General features: G+C 52.2%; 11 protein-coding genes across 11 annotated transcripts; 6 read left to right on the forward strand and 5 right to left on the reverse strand.

Moving 5' to 3' along the window:
* The first annotated feature begins 405 nt into the window (after positions 1 to 405).
* P153DRAFT_363577 (Adaptor protein complex AP-2 alpha subunit) lies at positions 406 to 4,238 on the forward strand. The gene is made up of 8 exons (XM_033667401.1): positions 406 to 762; positions 818 to 905; positions 962 to 975; positions 1,029 to 1,072; positions 1,122 to 1,411; positions 1,462 to 1,796; positions 1,851 to 3,796; positions 3,846 to 4,238. The coding sequence occupies exons 1-8, from the start codon at positions 696 to 698 to the stop codon at positions 3,945 to 3,947; spliced, it is 2,886 nt and encodes a 961-aa protein (XP_033527764.1). The 5' UTR covers positions 406 to 695; the 3' UTR covers positions 3,948 to 4,238.
* A 146-nt stretch (positions 4,239 to 4,384) lies between these two features.
* P153DRAFT_308144 (DUF1768-domain-containing protein) lies at positions 4,385 to 5,313 on the forward strand (the record flags this gene model as incomplete). The annotated part of the gene is made up of 2 exons (XM_033664692.1): positions 4,385 to 4,952; positions 5,075 to 5,313. Coding segments are annotated over exons 1-2 (534 nt in total), but the record flags the coding sequence as incomplete, so codon positions are not given.
* A 5-nt stretch (positions 5,314 to 5,318) lies between these two features.
* P153DRAFT_156077 (uncharacterized protein) lies at positions 5,319 to 6,881 on the reverse strand. Its single transcript, XM_033662229.1, has 2 exons — positions 6,827 to 6,881; positions 5,319 to 6,769 (listed from the first exon to the last, which is right to left on the reverse strand). Exon 2 carries the CDS (start codon positions 6,674 to 6,676, stop codon positions 5,606 to 5,608), a length of 1,071 nt encoding a protein of 356 aa, XP_033527766.1. The 5' UTR covers positions 6,677 to 6,769; positions 6,827 to 6,881; the 3' UTR covers positions 5,319 to 5,605.
* A 36-nt stretch (positions 6,882 to 6,917) lies between these two features.
* Positions 6,918 to 9,466, forward strand: P153DRAFT_308147 (uncharacterized protein). Its single transcript, XM_033664693.1, has 4 exons — positions 6,918 to 7,025; positions 7,081 to 7,118; positions 7,173 to 8,412; positions 8,463 to 9,466. The coding sequence occupies exons 1-4, from the start codon at positions 6,971 to 6,973 to the stop codon at positions 9,257 to 9,259; spliced, it is 2,130 nt and encodes a 709-aa protein (XP_033527767.1). The 5' UTR covers positions 6,918 to 6,970; the 3' UTR covers positions 9,260 to 9,466.
* Positions 9,467 to 9,597: 131 nt separating this feature from the next.
* On the forward strand, positions 9,598 to 12,434 carry P153DRAFT_156107 (HET-domain-containing protein). The gene is made up of 2 exons (XM_033662230.1): positions 9,598 to 10,162; positions 10,215 to 12,434. Exons 1-2 carry the CDS (start codon positions 9,847 to 9,849, stop codon positions 12,047 to 12,049), a joined length of 2,151 nt encoding a protein of 716 aa, XP_033527768.1. The 5' UTR covers positions 9,598 to 9,846; the 3' UTR covers positions 12,050 to 12,434.
* A 431-nt stretch (positions 12,435 to 12,865) lies between these two features.
* P153DRAFT_393204 (uncharacterized protein) lies at positions 12,866 to 14,235 on the reverse strand (the record flags this gene model as incomplete). The annotated part of the gene is made up of 3 exons (XM_033671212.1): positions 12,866 to 13,574; positions 13,620 to 14,174; positions 14,231 to 14,235. The coding sequence occupies 3 exons, from the start codon at positions 14,233 to 14,235 to the stop codon at positions 12,866 to 12,868; spliced, it is 1,269 nt and encodes a 422-aa protein (XP_033527769.1).
* A 250-nt stretch (positions 14,236 to 14,485) lies between these two features.
* P153DRAFT_332094 (uncharacterized protein) lies at positions 14,486 to 15,449 on the reverse strand. Its single transcript, XM_033665496.1, has 2 exons — positions 15,320 to 15,449; positions 14,486 to 15,261 (listed from the first exon to the last, which is right to left on the reverse strand). The coding sequence occupies exons 1-2, from the start codon at positions 15,422 to 15,424 to the stop codon at positions 14,545 to 14,547; spliced, it is 822 nt and encodes a 273-aa protein (XP_033527770.1). The 5' UTR covers positions 15,425 to 15,449; the 3' UTR covers positions 14,486 to 14,544.
* Positions 15,450 to 15,683: 234 nt separating this feature from the next.
* P153DRAFT_282297 (uncharacterized protein) lies at positions 15,684 to 17,170 on the reverse strand (the record flags this gene model as incomplete). Its single annotated transcript, XM_033663189.1, has 2 exons — positions 15,684 to 16,819; positions 16,879 to 17,170. 2 exons carry the CDS (start codon positions 17,168 to 17,170, stop codon positions 15,684 to 15,686), a joined length of 1,428 nt encoding a protein of 475 aa, XP_033527771.1.
* Positions 17,171 to 17,875: 705 nt separating this feature from the next.
* On the forward strand, positions 17,876 to 21,261 carry P153DRAFT_420270 (uncharacterized protein). Its single transcript, XM_033672232.1, has 2 exons — positions 17,876 to 18,694; positions 18,746 to 21,261. The coding sequence occupies exons 1-2, from the start codon at positions 18,284 to 18,286 to the stop codon at positions 21,014 to 21,016; spliced, it is 2,682 nt and encodes an 893-aa protein (XP_033527772.1). The 5' UTR covers positions 17,876 to 18,283; the 3' UTR covers positions 21,017 to 21,261.
* Positions 21,262 to 22,776: 1,515 nt separating this feature from the next.
* Positions 22,777 to 24,146, forward strand: P153DRAFT_363585 (uncharacterized protein). Its single transcript, XM_033667402.1, has one exon. It carries the CDS (start codon positions 22,973 to 22,975, stop codon positions 24,068 to 24,070), a length of 1,098 nt encoding a protein of 365 aa, XP_033527773.1. The 5' UTR covers positions 22,777 to 22,972; the 3' UTR covers positions 24,071 to 24,146.
* Positions 24,147 to 24,178: 32 nt separating this feature from the next.
* P153DRAFT_156149 (uncharacterized protein) lies at positions 24,179 to 24,996 on the reverse strand. Its single transcript, XM_033662231.1, has one exon. It carries the CDS (start codon positions 24,784 to 24,786, stop codon positions 24,286 to 24,288), a length of 501 nt encoding a protein of 166 aa, XP_033527774.1. The 5' UTR covers positions 24,787 to 24,996; the 3' UTR covers positions 24,179 to 24,285.
* Positions 24,997 to 25,235: the final 239 nt, after the last annotated feature.

A 25,235-nucleotide genomic window follows, 5' to 3' on the forward strand; every position in this document is an offset into this window, starting at 1 on the left:
ACTAACGGCCTGTCAGTGTCGAATGAGGGATGGTGCAAAGCCCATTCGAGCTCTTCGCCGTTGGCCACTGCAGTAAAGAAAGGGTTGCAAACTTAGGAGGCTGGAAACTCGGCAAGGCATCGACCAGCGGTGAAGGAGAGCAGATGTCTGCTGTGTTACCTGTCTAGAGGTATAGGCCATGCACCACCTTTATGGACTAACGAGACGCGTCGTATGTGCAGATCTGGCGGATGGAGAGAAGCATGACTTCTGTTTGAAGAAGAATCACAGTAAAGGACTCAATCTCGAATGGCATGAGTCTGTGGTCTTGGTGAGGAAGGAGCTCTGCGGAGTTTAGGGAAAGCGCTAAAGGCGTCTTGGCGACCCCCATGTCGAACTCCACTACGAGGCCGCAACCTCGCGCATCGAGCATACAGCTGCACAGCGGCCGCCTGCAGCATGCTTGCTCATTACTCGTATCACCGCTCTCTCTTCAGTCTTGTATTGTCTCACATAGCCGTGTGATTGACGTCTAGGCTCCGCTACCTCCGACCCCTTTCGCGATCACGAACGCCCCATAACAGCTTGTTCACCGAGACAGTCCCTCGACACCCTCCTATCCGAAATCGCGCACACGCACCACTTCTAGGCTGCTAGAGCATCTATCACGCGGGAATCGCCCGTTCACAGCATCCATGACGTCCGTCTCTGCGAAAATGGCGTCGAGTGCAGGAGGAGGGCTATTCAGCCGGGGGCAGTCGGGCAATGTCCCAGCTATGCGAGGTACATGAGAAAGTCACGCTATATACTGGACGAAGGCTTATATGATTTGGTACAGGATTGGTGTCGTTCATTGCGGATCTGAGGAATGCTCGCGCACGAGAGCTGGAAGAGAAGAGGATCAACAAGGAGTTAGCCAACATTCGGTGGGTGCCTTATATTGAGTCTGCGGAAGATACGAAATGCTGACGGAATGCTGCAGGCAAAAGTTCAGGGGTACGACTTGGACTTCTTTCAATTTCGAATTACTCTGACGTGGACTTTTCCAGATGGCGGTCTCAATGGCTACCAGAAGAAGAAATACGTCTGCAAGGTACCCTAAATCTAAGCCAAGCTCAAAGCGCCAATGCTGATTACTACAGCTTCTATACATATACATCCTAGGTTGGAACGTCGATTTCGGACATCTTGAAGCAGTCAACCTCATCTCGGCTACAAAATACTCGGAAAAGCAGATCGGATACCTCGCAGTCACCCTGTTCTTACACGAAGAGCACGAGCTATTACACCTGGTTGTCAACAGTATTAGGAAAGACTTGCTGGATCACAATGAACTCAACAACTGCCTGGCGTTACATGCCATTGCGAATGTCGGCGGCAAAGAACTGGGAGAGTCTCTCAGCCCTGAAGTTCACCGACTCCTCATATCACCGTTAGTTTTATCGGCGCAGGGTAGAATTGACCGAACTGACGAATGGACAGGGCATCGAAAGCATTCGTGAAGAAGAAGGCAGCTTTGACGCTGCTGCGTCTGTATCGAAAACACCCTGGCATTGTACAGAATGAGTGGGCGGAACGAATAATATCGCTGATGGACGAACCCGACATGGGCGTTGCGCTATCTGTCACTTCGTTAGTCACAGCTTTGGTTCAGGACAACATGGAACAATACAAAGGAAGCTACGTCAAGGCTGCTAACAGGCTGAAGCGGATAGTTGTGGATAACGAATGCGCGGAAGGCTACTACTACTACAAAGTACCTTGTCCTTGGATACTGGTGAAGCTTCTCAAGCTACTCCAGTACTACCCACCTCCTGGTCAGTGAATCCTCCAAAACAGTTTGGTCATCTGGATGTAACTAACAAAAGTAGAGGATTCGCACGTCCGTAAGCTCATTCGAGAAGCATTGCAAAAGATCATGGACTCAGCCTTGGAAATGCCAAAGAATGTACAGCAGAACAATGCTCAAAATGCTGTTCTATTCGAAGCAATTAATCTTGTAATCCATCTGGACACCGAACAAGACCTCATGGTGCAAATCTCTCAGAGGTTAGGCAAATTCATCGCATCCAGGGAGACCAATGTGCGCTACCTTGGCCTAGAGGCCATGACACATCTGGCTGCTCGATCAGAAACGCTGGATCCTATCAAGAAGCACCAAACGATCATTATCGGTTCGCTAAGAGATAGGGACATCAGTGTGCGAAGGCAGGGACTGGACCTCCTTTACAGCATGTGCGATCCTACCAATGCCCAAGCAATCGTAGGCGAGCTGCTGAGGTATCTTCAATCTGCAGATTACGCGATAAGAGAGGAGATGGTGCTCAAGATCGCCATTTTGACCGAGAAGTACGCTACAGATGTTCAGTGGTACGTCGATATCACACTGCGGTTGATTGCCATGGCGGGAGATCACGTTAGCGACGAAGTGTGGCAACGAGTAATTCAAATTGTGACGAACAACGAGGAGTTGCAGGTGTACGCAGCGCAAACCATCCTGCAGTACGTCAAGTCTGATTGTCATGAGACCCTTGTGAAGATCGGCGGGTATCTGCTCGGAGAATTCGGCCATTTGATCGCCGACAATAAGGGCTGCAATCCGATCGAGCAGTTTATGGCAATGAGTGCAAAGATGAGAGGCTGTTCATCGACTACAAGAGCAATATTGCTATCGTGTTACGTCAAGTTCGTTAACTTGTTCCCTGAGATCAAGCCGCAACTTTTACAAGCATTCCGCGCCTACAGTCACTCGCTCGACTCCGAGCTCCAGCAGAGAGCATGCGAGTATCTCACACTCGCCACGATGCCAACGGACGATTTGTTACGAACCGTATGCGATGAAATGCCACCATATCCCGAAAGAACATCAGCATTGCTATCACGATTACATCAGAAGCATGCTACGACCAGTGACAAGAGGACATGGGTAGTCGGAGGTAAAGACGCGAACGCAGATCTCAAGGAGTTTGGTCTCGGCCGACAAAATTCGACAGCAGGTTTCAAGCGAAGCTTCACTGAGCCGGTACCGAAAGACGCCAAAGCTGCCGCAGCAAATGGTACAAATGGTGCCAACTCTCTTTCAAGCGATCTTGCGGGACTTGATCTGAACATCGATATGGGCAGGGCCACGAAGGCTCCAAATCTCGCAAGCGCTGCCCACCTGAGTCCAGATTGGGAGACCGGGTATAATCGCTTACTGCTTCGCGGAGAGGGTGTGCTTTACGAAGACCAACAAGTACAGATTGGGCTACGAACCGAGTACCGAGGCCAACTTGGATGTCTCATCTTCTACTTCGCAAACAGGTCTTCGTTTCCAATGGGCTCGTTTACAACAACACTCGACAACAGATCCGCGGAGAACCTGAAATCAGACATCAAGGGCCTGCCTGACACGACCATCGCACCCCAAGGCCAGACCCAGCAAACAATCATGTTCGAATGTAAAAACGTTTTCACGGAAGCACCAACTATTCGTATATCCTATCTGGCTGGAGCTCTGCAGGGTCTCACACTCCAACTTCCTGTGCTGCTGCACAAGTACATGGAAGGTGCCGAGCTGAGCGCAGAAGACTTTTTCAAGCGATGGAAGCAAATCGGCGGTGCTCCACGTGAAGCCCAAGCTATTTTTGGTCTCGTCAGCAAGAACCGGACAATGAATACAGAATTTGTACGGAAGGTAGTGCAGGGTTTCAAGTGGGGTATTGTCAGTGGAGTCGACCCGAATGCGAAGAACATCGTCGGTGCAACGGTGTTGCATACAAGTGAGGGTGGCAAGTTCGGATGCTTGATGAGATTGGAGCCCAACTTCGATACTCAGGTATGTTACAAGTGTTGTGATGCGTATGCAGAGAACTAACGATTGACAGATGTATCGCATTACGATACGCGCTACCGACGAGGCCGTGCCACCTGTGCTGATCAAGGCCATGGAACAGCGACTTTCGCAGGGCATTGAAGGCATGGTCTAATCATCAAGCTTCTAAATTCTCAATACTATCATTCTTTTGTACAATTTTTGGTGTACAAAGAGACGATTTACATAGTCTTGTTTGCTTGAAGGATCTTGGTGGTGCATTCTCCTGGAGGATCTTATTGCGTTCTACTGTATTTGAGAACGAGAGAAGCGGGAGGTCTGTCGCATACCCTAATCATTTCTATCTAGCGTTAGCAAAGAATCTTGGACCGTCTTTAATATGACAACTCATAGCCGCATTAATAGGAATTGTCATTCCCCTGTTCCCCTTTTGGGGTGTGCATGTCTTACTGAGCTTTTGCGCCTCAGAAAGCAGACTCCGCCTGTCCATAGAAAGGGCGGAGGCGATCTGTTGCGACGCCCTTGTTCAGCTCCGGTTGCGCTTTCGTAATTGGGATCTATGACCAATCCAGTTTGTTTTCCGCACACCAGTTAATTCTTAGTCCTTTAACTTTCCTTCCGTATGGAAATGAACGAGGAAACCAAAACATTGTAAAAGGGCGCAACTTCCTTCAATCCATGGTACTGCACCTCAACTAGTATACATACCTTCCAAGATCCCACCGGAACGTCGAGTCACACAGAAAGAACGCTGTATAAAAGAGAAAACCCCTCCTATTCAAAATCTACAACTTATATATTTTTCGACAGACACTGAAACCACACCACGCACAACCTTCCACTCCACAATCTCAACCGATAACCATGCCCGTATCAACCATCCCCCATCCTTCTTCCTCCAACGCCTCGTCCCAACCCCAACCAGTCTACTTCTGGCGCCCGCAAGACGCCAATGGTTACCTGGGCCAATGGTACCGCGGCGCCTTCACGCATGAAGGCGACACGTACGCAACGGCTGAAATGTGGATGATGGTGCAAAAAGCCCGGCTCTTTGGCGACGAAGCAATCGCGAAGAAAATGCTCGCTACCACCAATCCGAGGGAGCATAAAGCGCTGGGCCGTAGTGTGAGGGGGTTCAGTGAGGGGGTGTGGGATGAGCGTGCGTTGTCTCCTCTCCTCTCCTCTCCTCTCTTTCTTGCACCCATTCCTATCTTCGTCACGTCATGTTGCGTCGCGTGACGCATGTTCTTAAGACGACGAGCTGATCCTTTCTCGGAACAGATAAATTGCGTATTGTGACGGAGGGGAACTATTACAAGTTTACTAAGAGCAGGGACGCGCAGCGGCTGCAGGGCTTGCTGCTTGCGACTGGGGAGCGGGAGCTGGTAGAGGCCAGTCCGTTGGATCGCGTTTGGGGCGTGGGGTTTGGCGAGAGGGATGCGGGTGTGAATCGGGAACGGTGGGGGCAGAATTTGTTAGGAAGGGCGTTGGAGGAGGTTAGGGAGCGGATGAGGAGAGAGGGTGGTGCTGACTGAGGGATGGGGTGGGCACAAGATGGGAAGGAGGGCTCGATTGATTCGGAGGGTACCCTGAAATTGTGGGAATTGCTTGTCGAGTTGGAAACAGATGTTGGTTATTATTCTGCTTTAGATAGAAGTACGGACTTGTAGTCATCGTTCGTGAATCATGAGATTTGAAGGGTGTTTGTGCAACGCGACGGTATAAAACCTTACAAATGATAGCCAGTTGAATGGAAACAGACAGGGTATAAAGCCGAGAAGATAAGAGTGCGACGGTATGCGCATAGCCCATTCAAAGAACAGTACAACAACTTGGACTGCATTCCACCGGCTTTCTAGGAGTAAAGAAAGTGTCTTCGCCGCCCCAGGGCCACATCAATAGATAGGGAAGATCGTCAGCGCATCTTTCAGGGACCAACTCCTCACAGACCAGCTCTTCAGGCTTGAGTTCACGCAAGTTTCCTCGATGCATGTTATGCTTGACGTGAAATTTCTCGCACTCCACTGCATTCTCAATCTTCCACCGATGGTCTGGCGTCATGCGGTGTTTGTTCTTAACTACCCAGGGCTGCAGACGCTTCCTGCGTGCGCGTCTGGCATCGTATGCGGCTACATTCGACTGTTTCGCCAAGTCGTAGCCTAGTCTTGCAGCAGCGAGGCTCACATCGTCATCGTATGCACGCTTCTTGCCCATGTTCTTGCCAGAGAGCGCAATGAAATGCCGCTCCTGGAAGAAGGCGGAGAATGTACGTCGCCATTCAAAGGAAATCTCGCGCGCCTCGCAGTCGATTTCTAGGCTGACAAGCTCCGTATCGTTGATGTGCTCGGAGATCTTGATGTAGTAGGGTGGTCGATAGCCTCGCCCAATGCTGGTGTGATCACGTAGTTCACTGAGATAGGATGTCTTGTCTTCGCCAGCCAGCGTGTTGCGCAGGTCGAAGTGCTCTTGCTCCCACAGCGGGGGCGCTTTCGTGCTGCTCCTCTTGTGTAGCACCACGGGCATGGACTTCAGTGTCTCTTCACAATAGCGCTCGACGAAGGGCACCCATCCGCGAACGGAGCCCCCAGCTGCGAGCCTGGGGTAGTGCGTGTATGCCATCTGCCGAAAGATTGCGCGTGTCCCGTCTGATGAGAGACGAGAGAAGTGCATGGGCAGATGCAGGTACGAGAAGGAAGGCCCGCTGTGTGAGTGCACGGTGCTGTAGTGCAAGTCGACCAAGGCAGTACGGAGCACGCCATGGCGAAAATGCTCCTCTACGCACCCGCGGAGGAAGTGGGAGACGTTGCGGACGACGGACCAGAGCAGGTCGAGGTCGTCAATGTTGTCGAAAACAAGCAGCCAGACGTCGACGGGCAGCGCCATGTTCCAGAATCTCACGCGCTTTGATTAATTTATGCCCCGCAGCCAGCCATGAAAGGCAGGCCGAGCATCGCGTTCGCAATTGTAAAGGAGTTGCTGGAGCCATGATCCTTGTAAGCTAATCAATACAGCCAATCAGACAAGCTCACTCACACGGAGATGAGGAGAAATGCGGAGAAATCCACGTGATATACCGTCTCTCGCCTGAGCTTGTGAGAGCGACGAGCTCGCGTCGAAGTACTGTAAACACGAGGTATCCGCCAGCCGGACGTCGTAAACGCACAGCAAGTCGCCAGAATGTCCACCATGATCACGTTCGCGGCCAACAACGAGTTCTTCAGGAAGCGCAAGCGTGCGTCATAACTCTGTCGGTGCGCACGGCGAAATCCTAGCTAACACGGCCCCAGGAGTCCACCGCGCGTGCGAATCATGCAAGAAGCGGAGAGTGAGTGAAGGAAGCTCGCAATAGCGTGGCTACCTGCTAACTACAAACCCACAGAAGCGCTGCAGCCACACCTTCGACGACGAGGCAGACGGAAGCTCTACCCAAAGTGGACACGCACCCAATCCAACCTCAGATCCTCAGCCTTTTGCTGCAAGTGGCCAGCATCAGGCTCAGGATCCCAGGGTACCTCATGGAGATTCCCAGAACCATGGACATGGACATGCTCCCCTTCCCCACTCCATGCTGCCTCCAATGCCAATCAGTCCGGCAGAGGATCCACGATCACCAACAACGCCGCCCAACTTCCTGGGCTACCTGAATCCCGAGGCCGTTCTCAGGGAGCAGGTCCACTCTGAACGTGGAAAGCCAGCCCAATCACCTGGCGGGAACCTGATCGGTCAATGGATTGACGAGCACAACCAGGGACCAACGTCCGCAAGGGCAGGCTCGACCTCATCGCGGATTATCGAAACAGGCCCGCAAACTACCCAGGAGCTCAAGGTCGCTCGAGCTCTTCAACAGTATTTAGATGCAGTAGGCGTTGCCATATTACCTCCACGCAAGAGCCAAGATGTGCTCCTCGAAATCTACTTTGGTTATGTTCATCCCCTACTTCCCATTGTCGACAAGGATTTGTTTTACGAGCAGTATGCTTTGGGCAGAGAACCTCGTATGGTGCTACAGACAATGTGTATCGTAGCGTCCAAACATGCCCATGCAGCAAAGGCTCTCTGTCTGGGAGACGACCCTCAGCCCCTCAATCCACGCGACTTCTCTCAAAGGCTGTACAATGCCGTTATAGTGGGCATCGAGGCAAAGCTGGAGAAGAACCGTGTCGTGCTGATCCAAGTACTTGCTCTCCTATCACTTCATTGCGAGGGACCCGATGGGGCGGAGCAAGCCTCAATGCACCTTGCCCAGGCCATCCATCACGCTCACACATTTGGACTACAGTTTGGTCACCAGTGGAAGAATCAGAGCTCAGAGTCACAAGGCAACTTGGAAGACGTGTTTTGGTGTTTATGGAGTCTGGACAAGATGAATGCTTGCATGTATGGAAGGCCACTGCTCATGCATGACCGAGACAATAGTCTGCGGCAGCTGCCTTCAGATCCAGAGAAGAGGTCCAGTCCGCTTGGTATTTGGCTACAGATATCGGAGATGCTGGATAAGGTGATCGACTACTACAGACCTGGTAGGTCTGCCGACGAAACAGGTTGGGAGGGGGACGACTTCTTGGGGTTCGAGGAGATGGTAGGAGATGGTGAGGACAAGTTGGAGGGCCCGATCATGAGTGAGTTTCCCTAGTTTCGAGCTGTTTCCATTCCATCTGACATGCGCTAGGTCTCCTGTCGCTCTTCCATCACACCATGTGCATGGCCTCCCACAAGTCTCTCTCTATCAACGCCCCGGTTAAATCTACACCTTCATACGTGCGCCAGAGTCTCTCAGCAACACGTGTCATCCACCTTCTCAACGCAGAGTTACCGGAGCTCCTTCCACCGCTTCCTCTCGTCCCCTACGCTCTTGGGGTAGCCCTAAGCGTGGTATACCGTCACTTCCGATCCCGCCGCCTGAAGGTGCACGTGAACCGGGCGACTGAGGAACTAAAACAATGCGTCCGTCTCCTCGACCGCCTCCGCAACGCCTGGTGGTCAGCAGGCACCATGGCAGACCTAGGTCGTGCAGTCCTCAACAACGCAGCGGGACGCACAACGAACGCAGCAAACACTCCAGCACCAGAACCTCGTCCGTCTGAGACAAAGATCGAGCTACCCACCCCTCAATCCGTACATAACGCATTACCTCCACCCAACTCGGCACACTGGCCGCAGTCACTTGATACCCCTATCGATCCCAGACTGCACCATCATCAAGCACCTGCCCCAATGACCAACTTACTCAACCCCATCCCAACGCTGACACCTGGTCAGCACCCCACGAGCAGCGAGCGTGCAAATCGAGCGCCGATGCCACCGGGCTTTGGATTTTCAGAGACATCGCCCGATTGGCTGGATTTTGACGCGGCGTTTGAGAACTTTGAGGGGTTACTGGGGAGCTCGGGTGCGGATTGGAGTAATGAGTTGTTCAAGCCGTTGAATTATGACACGTTGGAGGGATATATGGATCCTGCTGCATAGTGGTAGGGAGGGGGATGGATGGAAGTTTGTGTCTTGCGAGATAGATGATGACTTTCGTACGCTGGAGGATGATTTGTTTTTATGCGACTGGTTATTTGTGTTCGGGGTGTTGGAGCATGGTGTTTTGATTGAGCTTACGTAGGTATGTATATATGTATGTATGATAACAATACTCCTGTCTAACTAAATAATAAGTCTGGTTTCGTTGTACTGCTTTTTGGTTGCCATACGTCGAAGATTGTAACTTCCATATCCTCTATTCCCTTTTACCTTACATTTACAATGTATCCCGCCTTCTTGGTGTGTATGTTTGGATTGTATTGCCAGGACGCTTTGCCTGTTCCGGATTAGCGGCTTACATCGGGCGGAGTCTCACTTGCATGGCAGTTGCCTTCGTCTTCTCCAGTTTCTCCTCTTCGTCTTGTTCTCGTCTTTCTTTTCTTTTCCCCGCAGGAAACCTCTCACTCTGTCGTCCGCTCGAAACACGGTCTCGCCCGACACAACGCGTCGCTTGCTGCTCCTCGAGCTGAGGTTACACCAGTTCACATGATCCTGGGCAAGTGCGGGGTGAAGCGTAGCCTCAGGTCATGGCTTCCGTTTCAAGATTACGCAGTTGCCCAATATGTCTCAATCTTGAAGCGGGAAGGTGTCAAGTAGTAGACGCGAACAAGATTTTCAAGGTCGCGGAACAAGATTGCCAAGGCTGTACAGTTGTCCGCAAAGCTCTCGAACCTTACACTAGGTATATCGAAAACAACAGTACAGTTAAGATGACTATGTACTCGCCAACACTACATATTTGCCTTAGGCGGAGGAAAAATGTGCATGAACCGTTGATCGTAGAGCTCGAAATTGGAGACATATCGGCTACGCCTATTATCGCCTCTTTCCCAGCGTTGTCTGGTGAGTTGTTACCATTAGATGTAAACCATCTCGAATATGCTGACAAAAGTAGTAAATCCCTCACCGTGGAGTTGTATAAGCCCATCATCGAAGATCTCTGGTAACACAGGCTCTAATAAAGCAGTCTCTTGGGCACGCGCATGGATTGATGAATGCTTGAATGAGCACCACGAATGTTACTTTGCGTCTTCTTCACTACTACCCACTAGGGTGTTGCGTATTGACGGAATTGACGATGTTAGACTTTACATTCCCGACAACGAGATTGCCTCCTATGCCTGTCTGAGTCACTGTTGGGGAAAAGAACCTTTCATCACAACAACAACTTTGAACTTGCAGATCCATCAATCCGGCATACCATGGAACGATCTACCAAAAACATTCCAGGACGCTATTTCCTTTACTTATCGTCTTGGACTTAGGTACCTCTGGATTGACAGCTTATGCATCGTACAGGATTCGGTTGAGGATTGGCGCCGAGAAGGAAGTAGCATGTCACGGATATATCAAGATTCATATGTCACCCTTGCCGCCACAAAATCGACTGGAGCTTCTGCCGGCTGCTTTGCTGCTTCGCATCCTAAACATATATCCCGTACAATAACCATTCGAAATTCAAAAGGGGAGCCATGTGATATCCATGGCCGGGTACCACTGGACCATCAAACGACAAGTCGACCACTTGACGAGAGAGGTTGGGCATTCCAGGAAAGTGTGCTTTCTACACGCATGATCAGTTTCTTGGAGCAAGAAATAACGTGGGAGTGCCCTCAACGTTTCGATTGCGAATGTTCCCGAATATCGCACGAACTCGGGTGGTCCTACAGTTACGCCAAGCACAAAAAGAATATCCACGTTTTGCTCAGTGGTTTGGAACAGGACCGCTGGGAAGAGATTGTGACACAATATACGAGGAGGTCGTTGACATTTTCTAACGACATTTTTCCTGCTCTACAGGGCCTAGCAAAGAAATTCCAGCCAACCATGGGCGATTATCTAGCCGGTCACTGGAGAACAACATTGGCGCAGAGCCTTGCTTGGGTAGTGGACTATGGCAAACCGAACTGCAAGAGACCATGTGAATGGCGTGCCCCAACGTGGTCATGGGCGTCGGTTCAAGGCAAGGTGAAGTGGCTCGGATCTAGCGGAAAAACAGCGACAGCTACCATTCTCAGCGCGAAGACGGTTCCAAGCGGAACGGACCCTACGGGACAGCTTTCCTCTGGATCATTGACCATTAGGGGAAAATACCTGAACGGCAGAATTACTTACAACAACAAGCCTGAACACAATTTTTCACTGCGGGACATCAGGGTATCGTATGCGTCTCTTGCTTTCGGAGATGCTCACGAAGAGTTGAACACACACGGGACGGAAGATAGTGAAGTCTGGTGGGACTACACGCTTGAAAACGAAGGATCTGACCATGTTGCAAACCACTCCGCGGTCCTAGTCTTGGACGTGAGCGAGAGTGAAGGTCAGTATCGTCGAAACTGGCTCATACTAAGAAAATTGGATGGTCGGGAAAACACATACACGCGCATTGGCTTACTTCATAGCAAATTTCTGTCCAAGTCTTGGTGTCTGGAGCAGGAATATCTTAGACGCAATGTTGACAGTCCTGTCTACAATCCTGTCAGTCCTCGCTATAGTCCTCCCTTCATAGCCAACAACAGTTCCCAGTGCAGTCCTCCCTTGATACCCGACAACAGTTCCCAGTGCAGTCCTCCCTACAGTCCTATCAGCAGTCCTGTCCCTGAGGGCAAGTTTGACTACGATCCCAACTACGAGTCTGACTACACTGACAACGGACCCTCGGACATGGAGCTGAAAATGGGAGCCATGTACGAGAGCGCTACAGAGGAGATAATAGTCACAATAATATAAGGTCTTTTCAAAGAGTTTGTATACCATGTTCGGAAACAGCTACAGGCTGCTTGGGAGAAAAGATTCTCATAATATATCAATAGCATCACATCGATATGTTGATCTGTCTGTACTTCAATTCCTCCCAATCACGCATGCATCCACCACCCGCTTCTCAAAGCAAAAGTACAGCGTCCCCTCACTTCTCTCCAAGGAACTTGTCTGCGCAACGCTTTTGTCGTGGATACATCATATCTCCTTCCGTACAGTGCAAGTCTAGACTTTTCCAACCACCCATCCCATCAAGGAGTGGACGTGCGTTTTCGAACTTACGTCCCTGGTCCATAGATCAATCCGAAACCTCGTACGGATAGTCAAAGCTTGATCGAAACACCGCTATGTTTTTTTCTTTTCTGAAAGTGATGTAGCACAGTGTTTAGAGGCGATGCAATATTATTATTTCGACGTTGATTGTACTATCGAAGCGCTCTGCAACACTGATTATAGCTGAAAGTGTTGTTGTCAGTACGTATATGACAGGGCACGATGATGAGTTAGCTGACAAGGAATAGTCTGTGAGAAGAAGCAGGTCCAAGCAGTCATTGCAAACGATCTCGATATCATAGTTGGAATTACCATCATAGTGGGCTAGTATATTTTACGTACATGATTTCAGCTCCTTTAGCGTCCACAACAATCTTTGACGCATTCCGTTCGTTTCCGACAATCCAACAGCGTTATTTCTTTCCCATAAATTCTGTCCCCTTTGTCCTCTAGGACACGAGTAATCTCCACAGTACAAGCCCTCTTGACGACTATCATGAGCATGACGTGCCATCAGTCATCGTGAGCTTCCCTCTTCACAGCCAAACCTTCTGCGTCCCTCTTCGCAGGAGTGACCCGTATTTCCCCACTCACACTGGCATTGTTCATTGGCGGCGCCTCCTCCTCCACCATATACTCCTTCATCGTTTTCATGAATTTGCGCTCTGGCAACGCCATTCTGTATCCCTGTAGAATCAACGATCGAGCTTCTGCATGCTCCAGCAGGATCCAATCCCAAGCTTCTGGACCACCACTGACGCGCTCAGGATCGGCGAAGTGCGTCGCAACGATGTCGAAAAAGAACTGACGAAGCTTGGAACCTGCAGTGCTGTTTTGGCATACGTATTCGACGTCTGCTGTGCTGATAGGTTGTGGTGTGGAGACAGCCGTATGTTGTATATAGAGCCGACTCATTGCATAGTTCTGGAATTTGACACACAGAAGTTTGCTTCCCAATACCCAAGCATGTGCATCGAGATTAGCGAACGTCAATTCTGCTGCGGTGATAAGGCGGTAGTGGTCATAGTACATCCATCCCACGAAGAGGCTGAAGATCTTTGGATCGTGACCAGGAAGATAAATGCGATTTCCTGGTGCCGTTCTGAGGAAGGTAGAATGACGGTCAACTAACGCTTTTGGAAGCGTCCAGGAATCTTGATGGTTCGACGTAGCGGAGTTGTTTGCGGAGCCAACAACGATTTCGATACTGGGACCACTGAGCCTATGATTGTCAGAAACGGTTCAGTAGAGATATACTAGAACGTACAGATGAACTCGTGGCTGCTCGAATCCGTTATCAACAGAAGTAAGACCTGGATTCCGCAGTGTTGCACTAGGTCGCGTAGCAGTGTGCGAGCCAAACAGAGGCTGAACGGCGGACTGAGGACGCGAACTGCCAAAAACAACAGGCTGAGTAGCACCGCTTCCCAACCGACTGCCACTGCTCGCCGTGGGATCAGCGAAAGTGGGTCGAGACCAGATACCACTACCAAAGCCTTGGGCGGTACTCGGCCTGTCGACCCCAGAGAACGAACCCAAAGAAGTGTTGTTTGCATCTACGGATTGAGCGTTCAGAGCGACGAAAGGACTGGACGACCCCGCCCTCTCACCCCGCGGCAGCACCGAAGAACCAAAGACATGCGGCTGCGCTCTGAACGAGCTGTCATTGGTGGCGGGTGGAGATATCGTCGAGACTCCACGTGCAAACGAAGATACAATTGACGCGCGCGCGCTGTTTGTACCGGCTGATGGAGTTCCTGCGAAGCTGCCCGTCGATTGACTGGGCGGTATGCCATTTCCCGGAGGGAGAGGACCGTAGGGACTGCAGTGCTGTTAGACGCGGAAGTAAGATGTGAGGTGAGGAAGGGGATGAGGTACCTCATGGTGGACATGCAGATGTCTGAGTCTGCTTGTTGGCAGGTTACTGAGGAAGGTAGGTGAAGTAGAGCGAAGCATCGAGGTGAAGTATCGAGGCGAGATATCAAGGTGAGAGCAAACGCGCTAGCGCGAATGGATAGCTGCAGCGCAAACAAACGCACGCACGCAGGGGGTCCCGAAGGGAAGGTACATCGGAAATGAGCGAGACGTGTAGAAGCGGTGAGATGGAAATAGACATGTGAAGAGAGCAGGAAATACCGCGTATGCATCGTATGTTTTACTTCTGGTATCATTTCTCAGCATAAACCTGCTTATCAGCTTTCACCCTCCGCCGCTGTCTCTTTAACAACGGCGTCCTTCTTTGCGGGTCTCTCGCCAAATATCTCGCTCCCAACTCTAACCTCGTCACTCCCCATCTTGATCGCGCCCTCGAAATCTGCACTCATGCCCATACTGAGCTCCAACCTGTCCGCCTCCCAGCCCAACTCCTTCGCAACCCGATCCCTCGTCTCCCTCAGCGCGACAAAATCCTCATTCTCATTCTCGGGCGTAGTCGCTCTACTCCTCGCAATAGCCCCAATAGTCATCAGCCCCACGAGTTCAAGATGCGGGCACTTCTCCACAACATGCCTACAGAGCTTCAACGTATCCGCAGGTTCAACACCGCTCTTGCTCTCCTCGCCGCTCGTATTGACTTGGACCATGATCTTCAGCTTGTCGTTGTCCTTGACTTCACTGTCTTCCTTCTCGTGTAGCGCTTTCCGCCCCTTTTCTAGCTCGTTGGCTTTCTTCTCGCTGTCGACGCTGCTCACGCACCATAGGTTGGGGATTTGCTCGGCCAGCTGCTTGCATTTGTTCGACTGCAGGCCGCCGATCATGTGCCAGCGTATCGAGCGCGGGAGCAGTTTCGACTTCTCGAGGAGCTCTTGGACGTAGTTTTCGCCAAAGTGCGTATGTAGGGGTGACGGGGTTTGGTGGAGGGAGAGGATATCCGTCGCAGGTTTGAGTTTAGAGACGGCTATGAGGCGGACCTGGTGTGAGGTTAGGAGGTGGAGATTGAGGGCGTTGTGGTAATGGTTGGTGGGGTACCTGCTTGTTCCCTTTACTCGCTGCATTGACGCGAGAGGATATACTAGCGAGGTTTTCCGCCAGCTGTTTTGCGCGTTGTGCGTTGATTTTCATGTCGTCTGCCATTGTTTTGCTGTGTGGTGTTGTGAGTGGGAAGTTGTGCGAGCTCGAAGACGTCAAGTCGCGGAGTTTAGTTTGGAGTGTTTAACTCCGTCAGCCTCGTCATAGATCACTTCTTGGCAAGTCTGGGGAATATCACTGAAAGACTCAATTGAGTTCTCGATAAAGACTAAAGGTTACGCAGGATCATAATCTTGGCCTGAAGCATTTCCATTACGAACCCAAGGTCTCCATCGCGTCGCGGGCTCAAGACATTAGACAGTTCTCAACTACTCATCAGCACTCCTTGCCGTGACTCCAGCGTGGATCTGCGCGAAATAGTACGTCGCGTTGTGTCCCTGAACTTGCGTAGAAAGAAACGAAGCGACCTCCTCCTCTCGCTACTCTGTCGGGTAGATATCGATGACATCCCATCTTCGAATTCAGTCTGCGTAGTTCGGCTCGATATCAGCATCTTGTCTGTCTTGGTTGAATCAATCCGACAAGGCGTTGTAGTGAAAGGAAGCTGGTAATCTTCTACTGTCAGAGGGAACGACTCCCTAACTCGCTGAAGCCAGAGCTCACTTGCACCAAAGGCTGGGTCCATGAGGAAATTGTGCTCAGTCCCTTCAACTACCTCGCTGCTGTACTCGTAGCTTTTTGTGCGTTGCTGTTGTGGTGCAGTGCTTTGTGTTTGTGACCAGCAGTCGTCGAACCATTGCTGGCCCCTTTCGCCTACCATGTTATCATTGTCGGCGTGGAAAGCATCGATAGTCCATCTCCTACCACTGCCATCCAGGCTATCTTCTTCATCGATGATCTTCGAGAGCAGGGGTACCACGTAGTCGAGGTCGGACCAGAAAATGCTTGAGGAACACCATGGAATGGAGCGCTTCTTCAGAAAAAGTTGTGCATCTGCAGATATGCCATCCATGGACTCTGCGAATAGAAATGCGTTGATGTATTTCCGCAGTTCATCGACTGTGTCTGGATCATCTAAATCGAGTCTGTTTGATGTCTCGCACGACGAGATTGAAGGCGCTCGCGACCGAAAACTACGGTTGGATGGTGTTAATGGGACCGGAGCAGGCGTGGTATGTGAACTGAGTAGCGAGTCTCTGATTGCCTGAACTAGACTGCCACTCAGATCGGTCAAAGGGATGACGTTGTCGTTGAGAAATCGTAGTAGGTTCGCGAAGTTGCCAATGAGTGGCGCGGGAAGCAATTCAGTTGCTCGCATTTGCATGACCTTGGAATGCGACTGGTGAACCCAGGGCGCAAAGAAAGTCACATAGGGATTCTGCGGATGTAGGAGATGTGGATATGTGAGCATAGTGTTAATTAGGTAGATGACGCCTCCACTGTGGCTTGCGAGTGAGATGTGTGAGATCCCAAGATGAGCCAGCAACTGGGGGACCATTTCTGCGAGGCGAGCATGAGCATGAAGACACAAGAAAAGACATACAATGGCATCTGCTCACCTAGCCAGATTTGTATTCTCTTCTCAAGATCCACAGCATCACTGCCGCCTATCCCAGGCCTGTCTGGATGGATGATCCGGACATTATGTGCCTTGGCCAGTTCGTCTAGGGGCGAGTAGCAGAAACGTGTGCCCATTAATGCGCCGCAAAACAGGACGACCGCGTTGCTGTTTGGATCGCCATAGTCTGCGTATGAGACATGATATGGCTTGTCTCTGCCAGTTTCGAGATTTGGTGGGAGAGTGTAACTTTTGTGGAATCGCACATCGCATAGGAACTCGAGGGCGCCCATAGGGCTGATTATCAAGCGTACAAGACGAGATTGAAGGAATAATAGAAATTATTGGTACGCGGGGCAAAGGAATCAAGGAGAGTGTATTCACATGAACTATGAGAGATGCTATGATTGAGACGGACAGAGGAAGTTGTGGTTCGACAACGACGCATGTTGCGCTTCAAAGACTTGTACCTCGCCACTACCCTATGGCGATTCCAGGCACGCTTCCTCACTGGCAGGCCAAGCGTTATAGTGTGAGAGAGTGGCAAGTTGATCAACACGATAGACTAAAGTGAGCAACTATGAGGCTGTGAGGCTGTATAGTGCCAAACTCTCTTTCACTGGAAAAAGCATCTGTCGTGCCATAAATCACTCACCCCGCGTCAAAGTGGGGCAGATGGGTGCAAGGCTGTGGCCGTGGCCGCGTGTTGTTCAATGCCCTCTGCTGTAGCAACAGAGTAATTTCTTGCGAAACGAAAGGGAAGGGAAAGGGATGGATCTAGACATGTCTAATTACTATAATATGACGTGAGGATGTTTGGCTGATGTTAGGTGCGGACGCTCAACCACGCTACCGGCGGTGAAAGCTGCTGGGCTGACATGTGCTAGAGCCCAGAGTACTCTCCCCACGCATTCGGGCCTACCAGCAGCTACGCCATCCATGCGCTTGCGATTGGCCGCCAACCTTGGCTCGGAAGCGAACGACATCATCCGTCGAGCTGCTCTGCCCAACACGGCCTCAGTCCCCCTTCCACGACTGTGAGCCATCCTGCCTGTGCCTGTGTGCCTGTCCATGTGCATGTGTGCCGGCCGCGACTTCCCAATGACCGCCGCCCGTGTGCTCTGACGACGCGAAGCAGGAAAGAGCGACTGTCGACCAGGTTTCGCCGGGCTGCATAGGATCATGTCCTTGTGACACCTGCTATCTGTTCGCACTTGCACACCACCACCACGACCGCTATTCCACCACCGTCGCTCGCCAGCCCCGCGCGATAACGACGGATCCGCGCTCGACACCCACGTCCCCCGCTTGGGCATCGACACCTCGCCCACCACCACGCCGGCGCGTCCCGCCGCCCGACTTGCATTTCTACCCCATCGCTTTTCTGCATTCGACTGCTTGCCACCATGGGCAACGCTCAGGGTAGGGAGGCGCGGCCTTCGGGGGGCCATGTGCGGCGCTCGAGTGCCCACACCAATCCCACGTCGCCCACGACGTCTGGCTCCGCGGGGCCGTCCCAGGACCGGGCAGGCAGCGGCATGTACGCCTCGAGGAGCGGGCGAGGCAGCAGACACGACCTGACCTTCCTGGGCATTGGGGCGCCGCCGGGCTCTGAGCAGCGCGACCTTGCTCTCGAGCCGCGGCGGGAGACCAAGGCTGAGCGCGAAGCCCGCAAGCTGGAGAAGGAGCGCGTGCTCCGAGCCCAAGAGCGGGAGCGCAGCCTGCGCGAGGAAGGTGTCGACGGCGGCTTCCTGGTCACGCTGGGCACCTACACGGGGCCAGAGGACTTCAGCAAGCCCGTCGTGCGGCAACTGCAGGTACGCGTCACCCAGCGCCGACTCCCCCTTGATGATTCTCACACAGGCTAGATCGAGCGCCGCATTGCGCCCTTCTGGAAGGGCCTCGACGACCACGAAGACACGTGGACTGAGCACCAGCTCGTCGCTATCGTGAACGGCCGCCCGCTCCCCGCGCCCGACGACATCCCGCCAGACGACCCGCCCCAGCCGAGCACCCGCCTCAGCCCCGCGTGGAACGCTCGCTCCTCCGACTCCAACATCAACAACCTCACAGTCCCCATGGGCTCACGCTCCATGTCGCAGAACTCAGATCAGTCCACGGGTCTGTCGCCCCTGCACCCCGCCTCCTCCCTCCCTCCGCCCGTGTCCCCCATGTACAGCAATTCATCGACGTCTCCATTCTTCCGCAGTCGGGCAAAGACACTTGCTTCTCTCGCGACCGGCTCACGCAATGCGTCTCAGACCGAAATGGTGCCGCAGGAAGTGCAGCTGCCCAGAGACCCGTACGTCAACGGTCACCGGGTCGAGGCCTTTCTGTACAAAAACGTTGTGGAATGCCCGATTTGCTGTCTGTACTACCCGCCTTACCTCAACAAGACGCGCTGTTGCGATCAACACATCTGCTCAGAGTGCTTCGTACAGCTCAAAAGACCTGACCCGCATCCGCCTGAGCATCATGGAGAAGCGCCAACTCCATCAGCCGAGCCCCAGGAAGAGATCCAGCTTGTTTCAGAGCCTGCCACGTGCCCATTTTGCAAGCAGCCCGAATTCGGAGTTACATACGAATCTCCATATTTCAGACGAGGACTGGCGTACGCAGGTCAGACTCAGCACAACACAAGTATCGTGAATCCAGGGACGTCGTCTAATTCGTCACTTGGCTCGCCGGGTGCTTCTTCCCAAGGACGCAGACGCGCAGAATCGCTTGCTGTAACGGACAAGGCAGTCATCACAACCGATTTGGTGCGACCTGACTGGGCCAAGAAATTGGCAGACGCGAAATCTCTCGCGATGCGAAGATCTGCAGCCGCAACCGCTCTGCACACAGCTGCCTATATGCAAGGCGTTCTTCAACAGGAGGGTCGCGGCTTCCGTCTAGGTGGGCGAAGACGACCCATGTTTAACACTGATAGCGCTGGTAGCAGTGGACAAGGCACACCGCGAGGAGATGGTGAAGGATCTTCAGGACGCAATCCCGAAGGCTCGCACGACTTTTACCCTGGACGTCACAGCGCGCGTGGAGGCAACAGAGCCGACGAACTCGAAGAGCTGATGATGATGGAAGCCATACGTCTTAGTCTGGCAGCGGAGGACGAACGCAAACGTAAAGGAGAAAAAGATGCTGCCAAAGAAGCCAAAAAGGAGGGAAAAAAGAAAGCCAAGGAAGCGAAGAAAGTAGCAAAAGCCCAGAAGAACATTGGGAGCGGATTCCACCCCATAAGTGTGGGTGGACTCGACGACTCGGGTGCAGGCAGCTCTTCTGTGGCGGGCAAAGGCAAGGCGATCGACCGTTCTGGCAATCCATACGGATTCAATCCATCGGGCGAATCTTCCTCTGCTGCGATCAATTCTTCACCATCGAGAGACGACCCGCAAAAGCACCTTGAATCTAGTCGCGCGCAAATCCAAGGAAAGACATCTGGTTCGGGTAATTTGATGCCCTACGATCCTCTCGATAATGAGCAATCATCGCATCGCGCGGCCCTAGGCCGTCTCTCCAACCCATCATCCTCCTCTTCATCGTTTGCTGAATCAGATCAAGATTCTCCACGCCGGCGTAGCCGAGAGAGTCGAAGCAACGTTATGCCTGGCCAATTCAACGAGTCGAACCGTAATGGCTCAGGGGTAAGCTTGAATCAGGACGAGACGTCTGCACAGGGCACACCTGGAACCGAGCCCATGTTCAATTTCCAAAGCCTCACAGACGCCATAACGCACGACAACGACGACAAGGACAGGAATGGCGCACAGCACATCGAACATGTTGCCGAGGCTAAGCCCACCACTGGAAAAGGGGCTTCTGCTAACAGCGCTGCTCCAGAGGCATTCGGCAGACTCGGCGACGGACCACCCATCAGACGACACGATACGGAGCGTGATGGAGCGGCTGGAACGGCTAGACACGGCGATAAAGAATCGTCTCCGAGGTTTGACTCGGAAACGTCGGAAACCTTAGGCGCGAGCGTTGCGACGATCAAGCCATCCAACGCTACACACGATGACGATGAGATCGCACCAGCACCTCCCGTCGAACTCGTTGCGGACAACCTCTCGTTTGACCGAAAGCATATCGGGGACGTCAGCACGCGCAGCCAGTTAACCCACCAAGCTACCCAGTGACGCTTGATCGTTTCCCGCTTTCCCCTTTCCGCATATCTACATATATATTTTTTTGGTTTCGGTGTTGATTGGGGCGTTGGGCATGTGGCTATGTGTCTTACCAGGGAGGACACCTTCGTTTTCAAACTATTCTTCTTGCCGCCAAAGTGGCTTCGATCATTTACTTATTTCTCGCTTTACCATCCTTTGTCCGCCGGGGTGAGCAGTCTGGCTTGTCCGGGTAACACTTGTCGCAGTTGGGGGGTATGCGGGTGCAGGTGCAGGTGCGGCGTTGGAATGAATGGCTGGCTGTATGTAGATTGACGGAGGGGAATACATGGGATGCCGCATTACATTATATCACTGTACAGCACAGTACAGTAAAGTACAGTACAGTGACCTCACCCCTCCACTATGGTATCTAAGCGAGAAGCAACACTACCAATTCGAACATACTAACCGAGTTACACATGCTATACCACTCCCCAATCCCCCCTCTCCATCCTTCGCAGACCCACACATCCGCCTCACGAAACCAACATCACGGAATTCGTCCAGTCTGCCTTACAAACACATCCACACACCGGAATTCTATAAGCAAGTCATCCTAACACGTCCGTATGATTAACTACCTCCATGGCGGGCGAAAGTCTCTCTTTCTTTGTGCTTACTCGCCCAGTGAGTGCAACGTTGTCAAAAACATGGTTTCTGCTCTGGTGGCGAGTCCGCCGATCCTCAGTCTGATGTTGTTACTTGTCAGCGGGAACAGAGGAAGAAGGTCATGTTGCTTTAGATCTGCATACGCGTGGTACCGGGCTATGCTATGCTCCGGTGAAGTGTATCTACATTCACATGCTCTGTACAGTGCCGATCTTGACGAGTCGATGGATGAGCCACTTTTTCCACGTTCGGTATGCTACACTGTGTTTCGCGCGATCATGTCATGGTATGTCGTGTCACGTCACGTCTTGTATCTGTGTCTGTGTCTGTGTAACACGACGACGTATTCCCCATCACACAGCGTCGCCGGACGGCGCCGGAGGTGGGCGGGACGGAGCGGGGCGGGGCGTAACGAGGCGGAGCATGGCACGGTATGACATGACATATCCAGACAAGAAGTAAACCTTCAATGTACAGTGTATACACCAGTTTGCGCATCATGCGAAACCGCCGCGATTCGATGTTTATCCTTGGTTGAGTGTTGTACACGAAGGGGCTGAGCAGCTCGTCGTAACACACAAAATCCGCCCGAAACCAAGAGAGTTGGTAGTAATCCGCCAAGTTTTGGCAGGAATGCAGAACTACCCGAACCGGACGATCCTTGCATGGATAGACATGAAACGTTGCTGGGACGGGTGTCGATCTGTACCCACTGTAAGCATTTGGGCGTATGGGGTGGAGCTTGTTCTCGTAGGTGGGTGGAAGCTTATCTCCCGGTAGGAGTTGGTGCGTCTGGGCATTTTGATGCTTATGCTGAAGTGGTTGCTGTATTGTATTGGGGCGGTGCTCCGGTGAGGGTGTGTACTGTGGTGCTGGATGCCTTGACTGCTGCGGATGCTTCGATTGCTGCTGGATGCCTCGATTACTGCGGCTGGTGGGCGTGGTATGTGCTTTCTCTATGGTGTTATATGTCGCGGATTCGGGCCGTTGATGGGAGGTTGAAGTATGCTTTGTGCGTTACTCTTCTCGGTATATCATGGGTTCATTCGCTGGAGATCAGAGCTTAGAGGGCGGCGTGCCGTTGCGGGCTTTGCGCTCGGGGATGGAGGGAGGGGGGAGGTTTCGTGATGAGTCGGATGAGGAGACGCGGTGGGACTCGCCGAGTACGATGAGCATCGAGGACGAACTGCCAGGAACGCCGTATCGGCAGAAATGGTTGGTGACTTGGGGGAGCGGGTGTCGCTGGTGTAGAGTACGATTACGGGGGTTGGGAGACCCAGATCAGACAAAGGGGACGCGGAGAAGACAGTGGTGTCGATGGTTGCTAATCGCTGTCGTTGTGTTGACGGTGCTTGGTACTATCGCAGCAATGTAAGATCCTCTTATACTCACCTCACCTCACCTCACCCCACCTTCCCATACAAGCGGCTGACATGGATTAGCGTATACACATCTCTCGTTGCCGCCCTTCTCCACAACCTCACTCCCCCACCAAATCACAGCGGTCTTGAGCACATTGTTCAGAACTGGAGGGCGCCGGATGCCAACGGTGCGTATAAGTTTGCATGGCGAGACGACTTCAGCCGCGACATCGTGCCTAAGAATTGCCACTCGCACAACGATTACTCGCGCTCTGTACCGCTGTACAGCGCGCTTGCAGCGGGGTGTATGAGTGTGGAAGCAGATGTGTGGCTGGCCTCAGACGGAGAGCTGCTTGTCGGTCATTCATGGAAAACAACTACGCTCACGCGGACGTTGAGGACTTTGTATCTGGATCCGTTGGCGGCCATCTTCGAGAAGCGGAATGTATCTCAGGCGTCCATTCAGGAAAGAGAGGTTGGCGTTTTCGACGAGGATGCAGATGTCTCTGTTGTGTTGCTGATCGACTTCAAGAGCGACGGGCATGCAGTTTGGTCGGCTCTCCTTGCGCAGCTACAGCCTCTTCGCGACAGAGGTTGGCTCACGTACTATGACGGCGAAATGATGCACCGCGGACCGCTTACCGTTGTGGGCACAGGCAGCACACCCTTCGAGCTCGTGCAGCGGAATTCTACAAACCGCTTCGTCTTCTTCGATGCCCCGCTTCTGTCTATTTCTGACACCAGCTACAACTCTACGAATTCATATTACGCCAGTGTCAGTCTAAAGGATGCAGTTGGGAAGTTGTGGCTCAATCGTTTGAGCACGAAGCAAGAACAGACGTTGGAAAGACAGATCAAAACAACGGAAGAGAAGGGCTTAAAGAGCAGGTACTGGGAAACTCCGGGGTGGCCGATAAGTGTGAGAGATATGCTGTGGTTCAAGTTCACAGAATTAGGGGTCGGAGTTTTGAACGTTGATGATTTAGTGTCTGCTACGAGATGGAATTGGGATTGGTGTGTTGTTGCTGGTTTGACGCTTTGTGGAAGGAGTTGAAGAGGCTAGCTCTGGTGGATCAGACGTTTTCTGTAAGGTTAGAATGAATAAAGAAAAAAATATAGTTATGGTGGCGATTACCGACCACACAAAATCGTGCATAGAAGCTGGAGAGTCAATTTTTCGGTACGAACGACACCTGACGCGTGGAGGTGGACGTGTTCTGAGCGTATGCGGTGACGTCGGCTTTGTATCTATTTTCGAATAGTCATGTCCTAAAGTCTGCGGGGTGATAGAATTCGGTCGATAGTACCATGGGCTGTGCTGTTGACCTTCGGTCTTAACCGTGGTTGTGGGTACAGTCGACGTGACTTCGGGTACCAGTCTTTAGGCTGTCTATTCTTAGAGTGAAGGCGACCAACAGTCTCGACATTATATTGTGGTCTCGTGCCTACCAAATTCATCGCATGATGTGTGGTCGATGACATAGTCCTTGGTGTGAGCGACGAACACCCCTCGTTGGGTTTACACGCAAAGATTTGTGACAAGGTTGACGATTGCGTTTCTCGAGGTGGAGCTCTCGTGAGCGAAGATTTTCCAAATGCGGATGGCGGCTCGCCTAGTAGGGGTTCATTACGTATGCTTCCGTATCGAAGGATAACTTCGGCGACACGCGAGGGCGTTGGAAGCTCGCCCTTCGACGACTGACAGACGACCGGCAAGGCCTTGCCGGCTGTCAGGGTATGTTGTTGGAAAGGGATTTCTTGACTAGGCATGCTGCCTTATGAATGCAATTTAGGGGCGTAGACGGTCACCCAATCACTGAACAGTAACTTTCCTTGAGTTGTTCGCTGCTTCAGATCGGAGGTTTATGTTTCAGACAGTGCAGAGTGCTTTTGACCGAAACGGATGCTGCTTATTAACACTCTGCCTGTGTCCACGCAGCGATCTCGCATCGTTTGTGGAGGGCTTTTATGGAGATGCGACGCATCAATCTCCACCGCACAGGAGCTGGTCCCAACATGAAGTCTTATCGATAATCGGAGCAATGGCCAGATCGGATCATCGGCAAGGTTTTTGTTCGCATTCGCAACGGAGATCTGCTTGGAAGGACAGGGGCACTGGTTGTGTATGAACATGAGATGATGGTCAAGCCCAGCTCTTGCAAACCCAACCCTCTACCGCCACCAGCTGTCTATTCCCGAGAGACTGTTGAGCTGCAAGC

This window comes from Dothidotthia symphoricarpi, assembly GCF_010015815.1.
Source record: "Dothidotthia symphoricarpi CBS 119687 unplaced genomic scaffold P153scaffold_3, whole genome shotgun sequence".
In the NCBI taxonomy this organism is placed as follows: Eukaryota; Fungi; Ascomycota; class Dothideomycetes; order Pleosporales; family Dothidotthiaceae; genus Dothidotthia; species Dothidotthia symphoricarpi.

Excerpts from the sequence above, each read along its gene's own strand:
- P153DRAFT_363577 (XM_033667401.1), top strand. The coding sequence starts at position 696 with ATGGCGTCGAGTGCAGGAGGAGGGCTATTCAGCCGGGGGCAGTCGGGC. Across the intron at positions 1,073-1,121 it reads AGAAGAAATACGTCTGCAAG|CTTCTATACATATACATCCT; the intron begins GTACCCTAAATC and ends TGATTACTACAG. Across the intron at positions 1,797-1,850 it reads CCAGTACTACCCACCTCCTG|AGGATTCGCACGTCCGTAAG; the intron begins GTCAGTGAATCC and ends TAACAAAAGTAG.
- P153DRAFT_156077 (XM_033662229.1), bottom strand. The coding sequence starts at position 6,676 with ATGGCGCTGCCCGTCGACGTCTGGCTGCTTGTTTTCGACAACATTGAC.
- P153DRAFT_308147 (XM_033664693.1), top strand. The coding sequence starts at position 6,971 with ATGTCCACCATGATCACGTTCGCGGCCAACAACGAGTTCTTCAGGAAG. Across the intron at positions 7,119-7,172 it reads AATCATGCAAGAAGCGGAGA|AAGCGCTGCAGCCACACCTT; the intron begins GTGAGTGAAGGA and ends ACAAACCCACAG. Across the intron at positions 8,413-8,462 it reads GTTGGAGGGCCCGATCATGA|GTCTCCTGTCGCTCTTCCAT; the intron begins GTGAGTTTCCCT and ends GACATGCGCTAG.
- P153DRAFT_156107 (XM_033662230.1), top strand. The coding sequence starts at position 9,847 with ATGGCTTCCGTTTCAAGATTACGCAGTTGCCCAATATGTCTCAATCTT. Across the intron at positions 10,163-10,214 it reads CTCTTTCCCAGCGTTGTCTG|TAAATCCCTCACCGTGGAGT; the intron begins GTGAGTTGTTAC and ends TGACAAAAGTAG.
- P153DRAFT_332094 (XM_033665496.1), bottom strand. The coding sequence starts at position 15,424 with ATGGCAGACGACATGAAAATCAACGCACAACGCGCAAAACAGCTGGCG. Across the intron at positions 15,262-15,319 it reads CGAGTAAAGGGAACAAGCAG|GTCCGCCTCATAGCCGTCTC; the intron begins GTACCCCACCAA and ends ACCTCACACCAG.
- P153DRAFT_420270 (XM_033672232.1), top strand. The coding sequence starts at position 18,284 with ATGGGCAACGCTCAGGGTAGGGAGGCGCGGCCTTCGGGGGGCCATGTG. Across the intron at positions 18,695-18,745 it reads CCGTCGTGCGGCAACTGCAG|ATCGAGCGCCGCATTGCGCC; the intron begins GTACGCGTCACC and ends CACACAGGCTAG.
- P153DRAFT_363585 (XM_033667402.1), top strand. The coding sequence starts at position 22,973 with ATGGTTGCTAATCGCTGTCGTTGTGTTGACGGTGCTTGGTACTATCGC.
- P153DRAFT_156149 (XM_033662231.1), bottom strand. The coding sequence starts at position 24,786 with ATGCCTAGTCAAGAAATCCCTTTCCAACAACATACCCTGACAGCCGGC.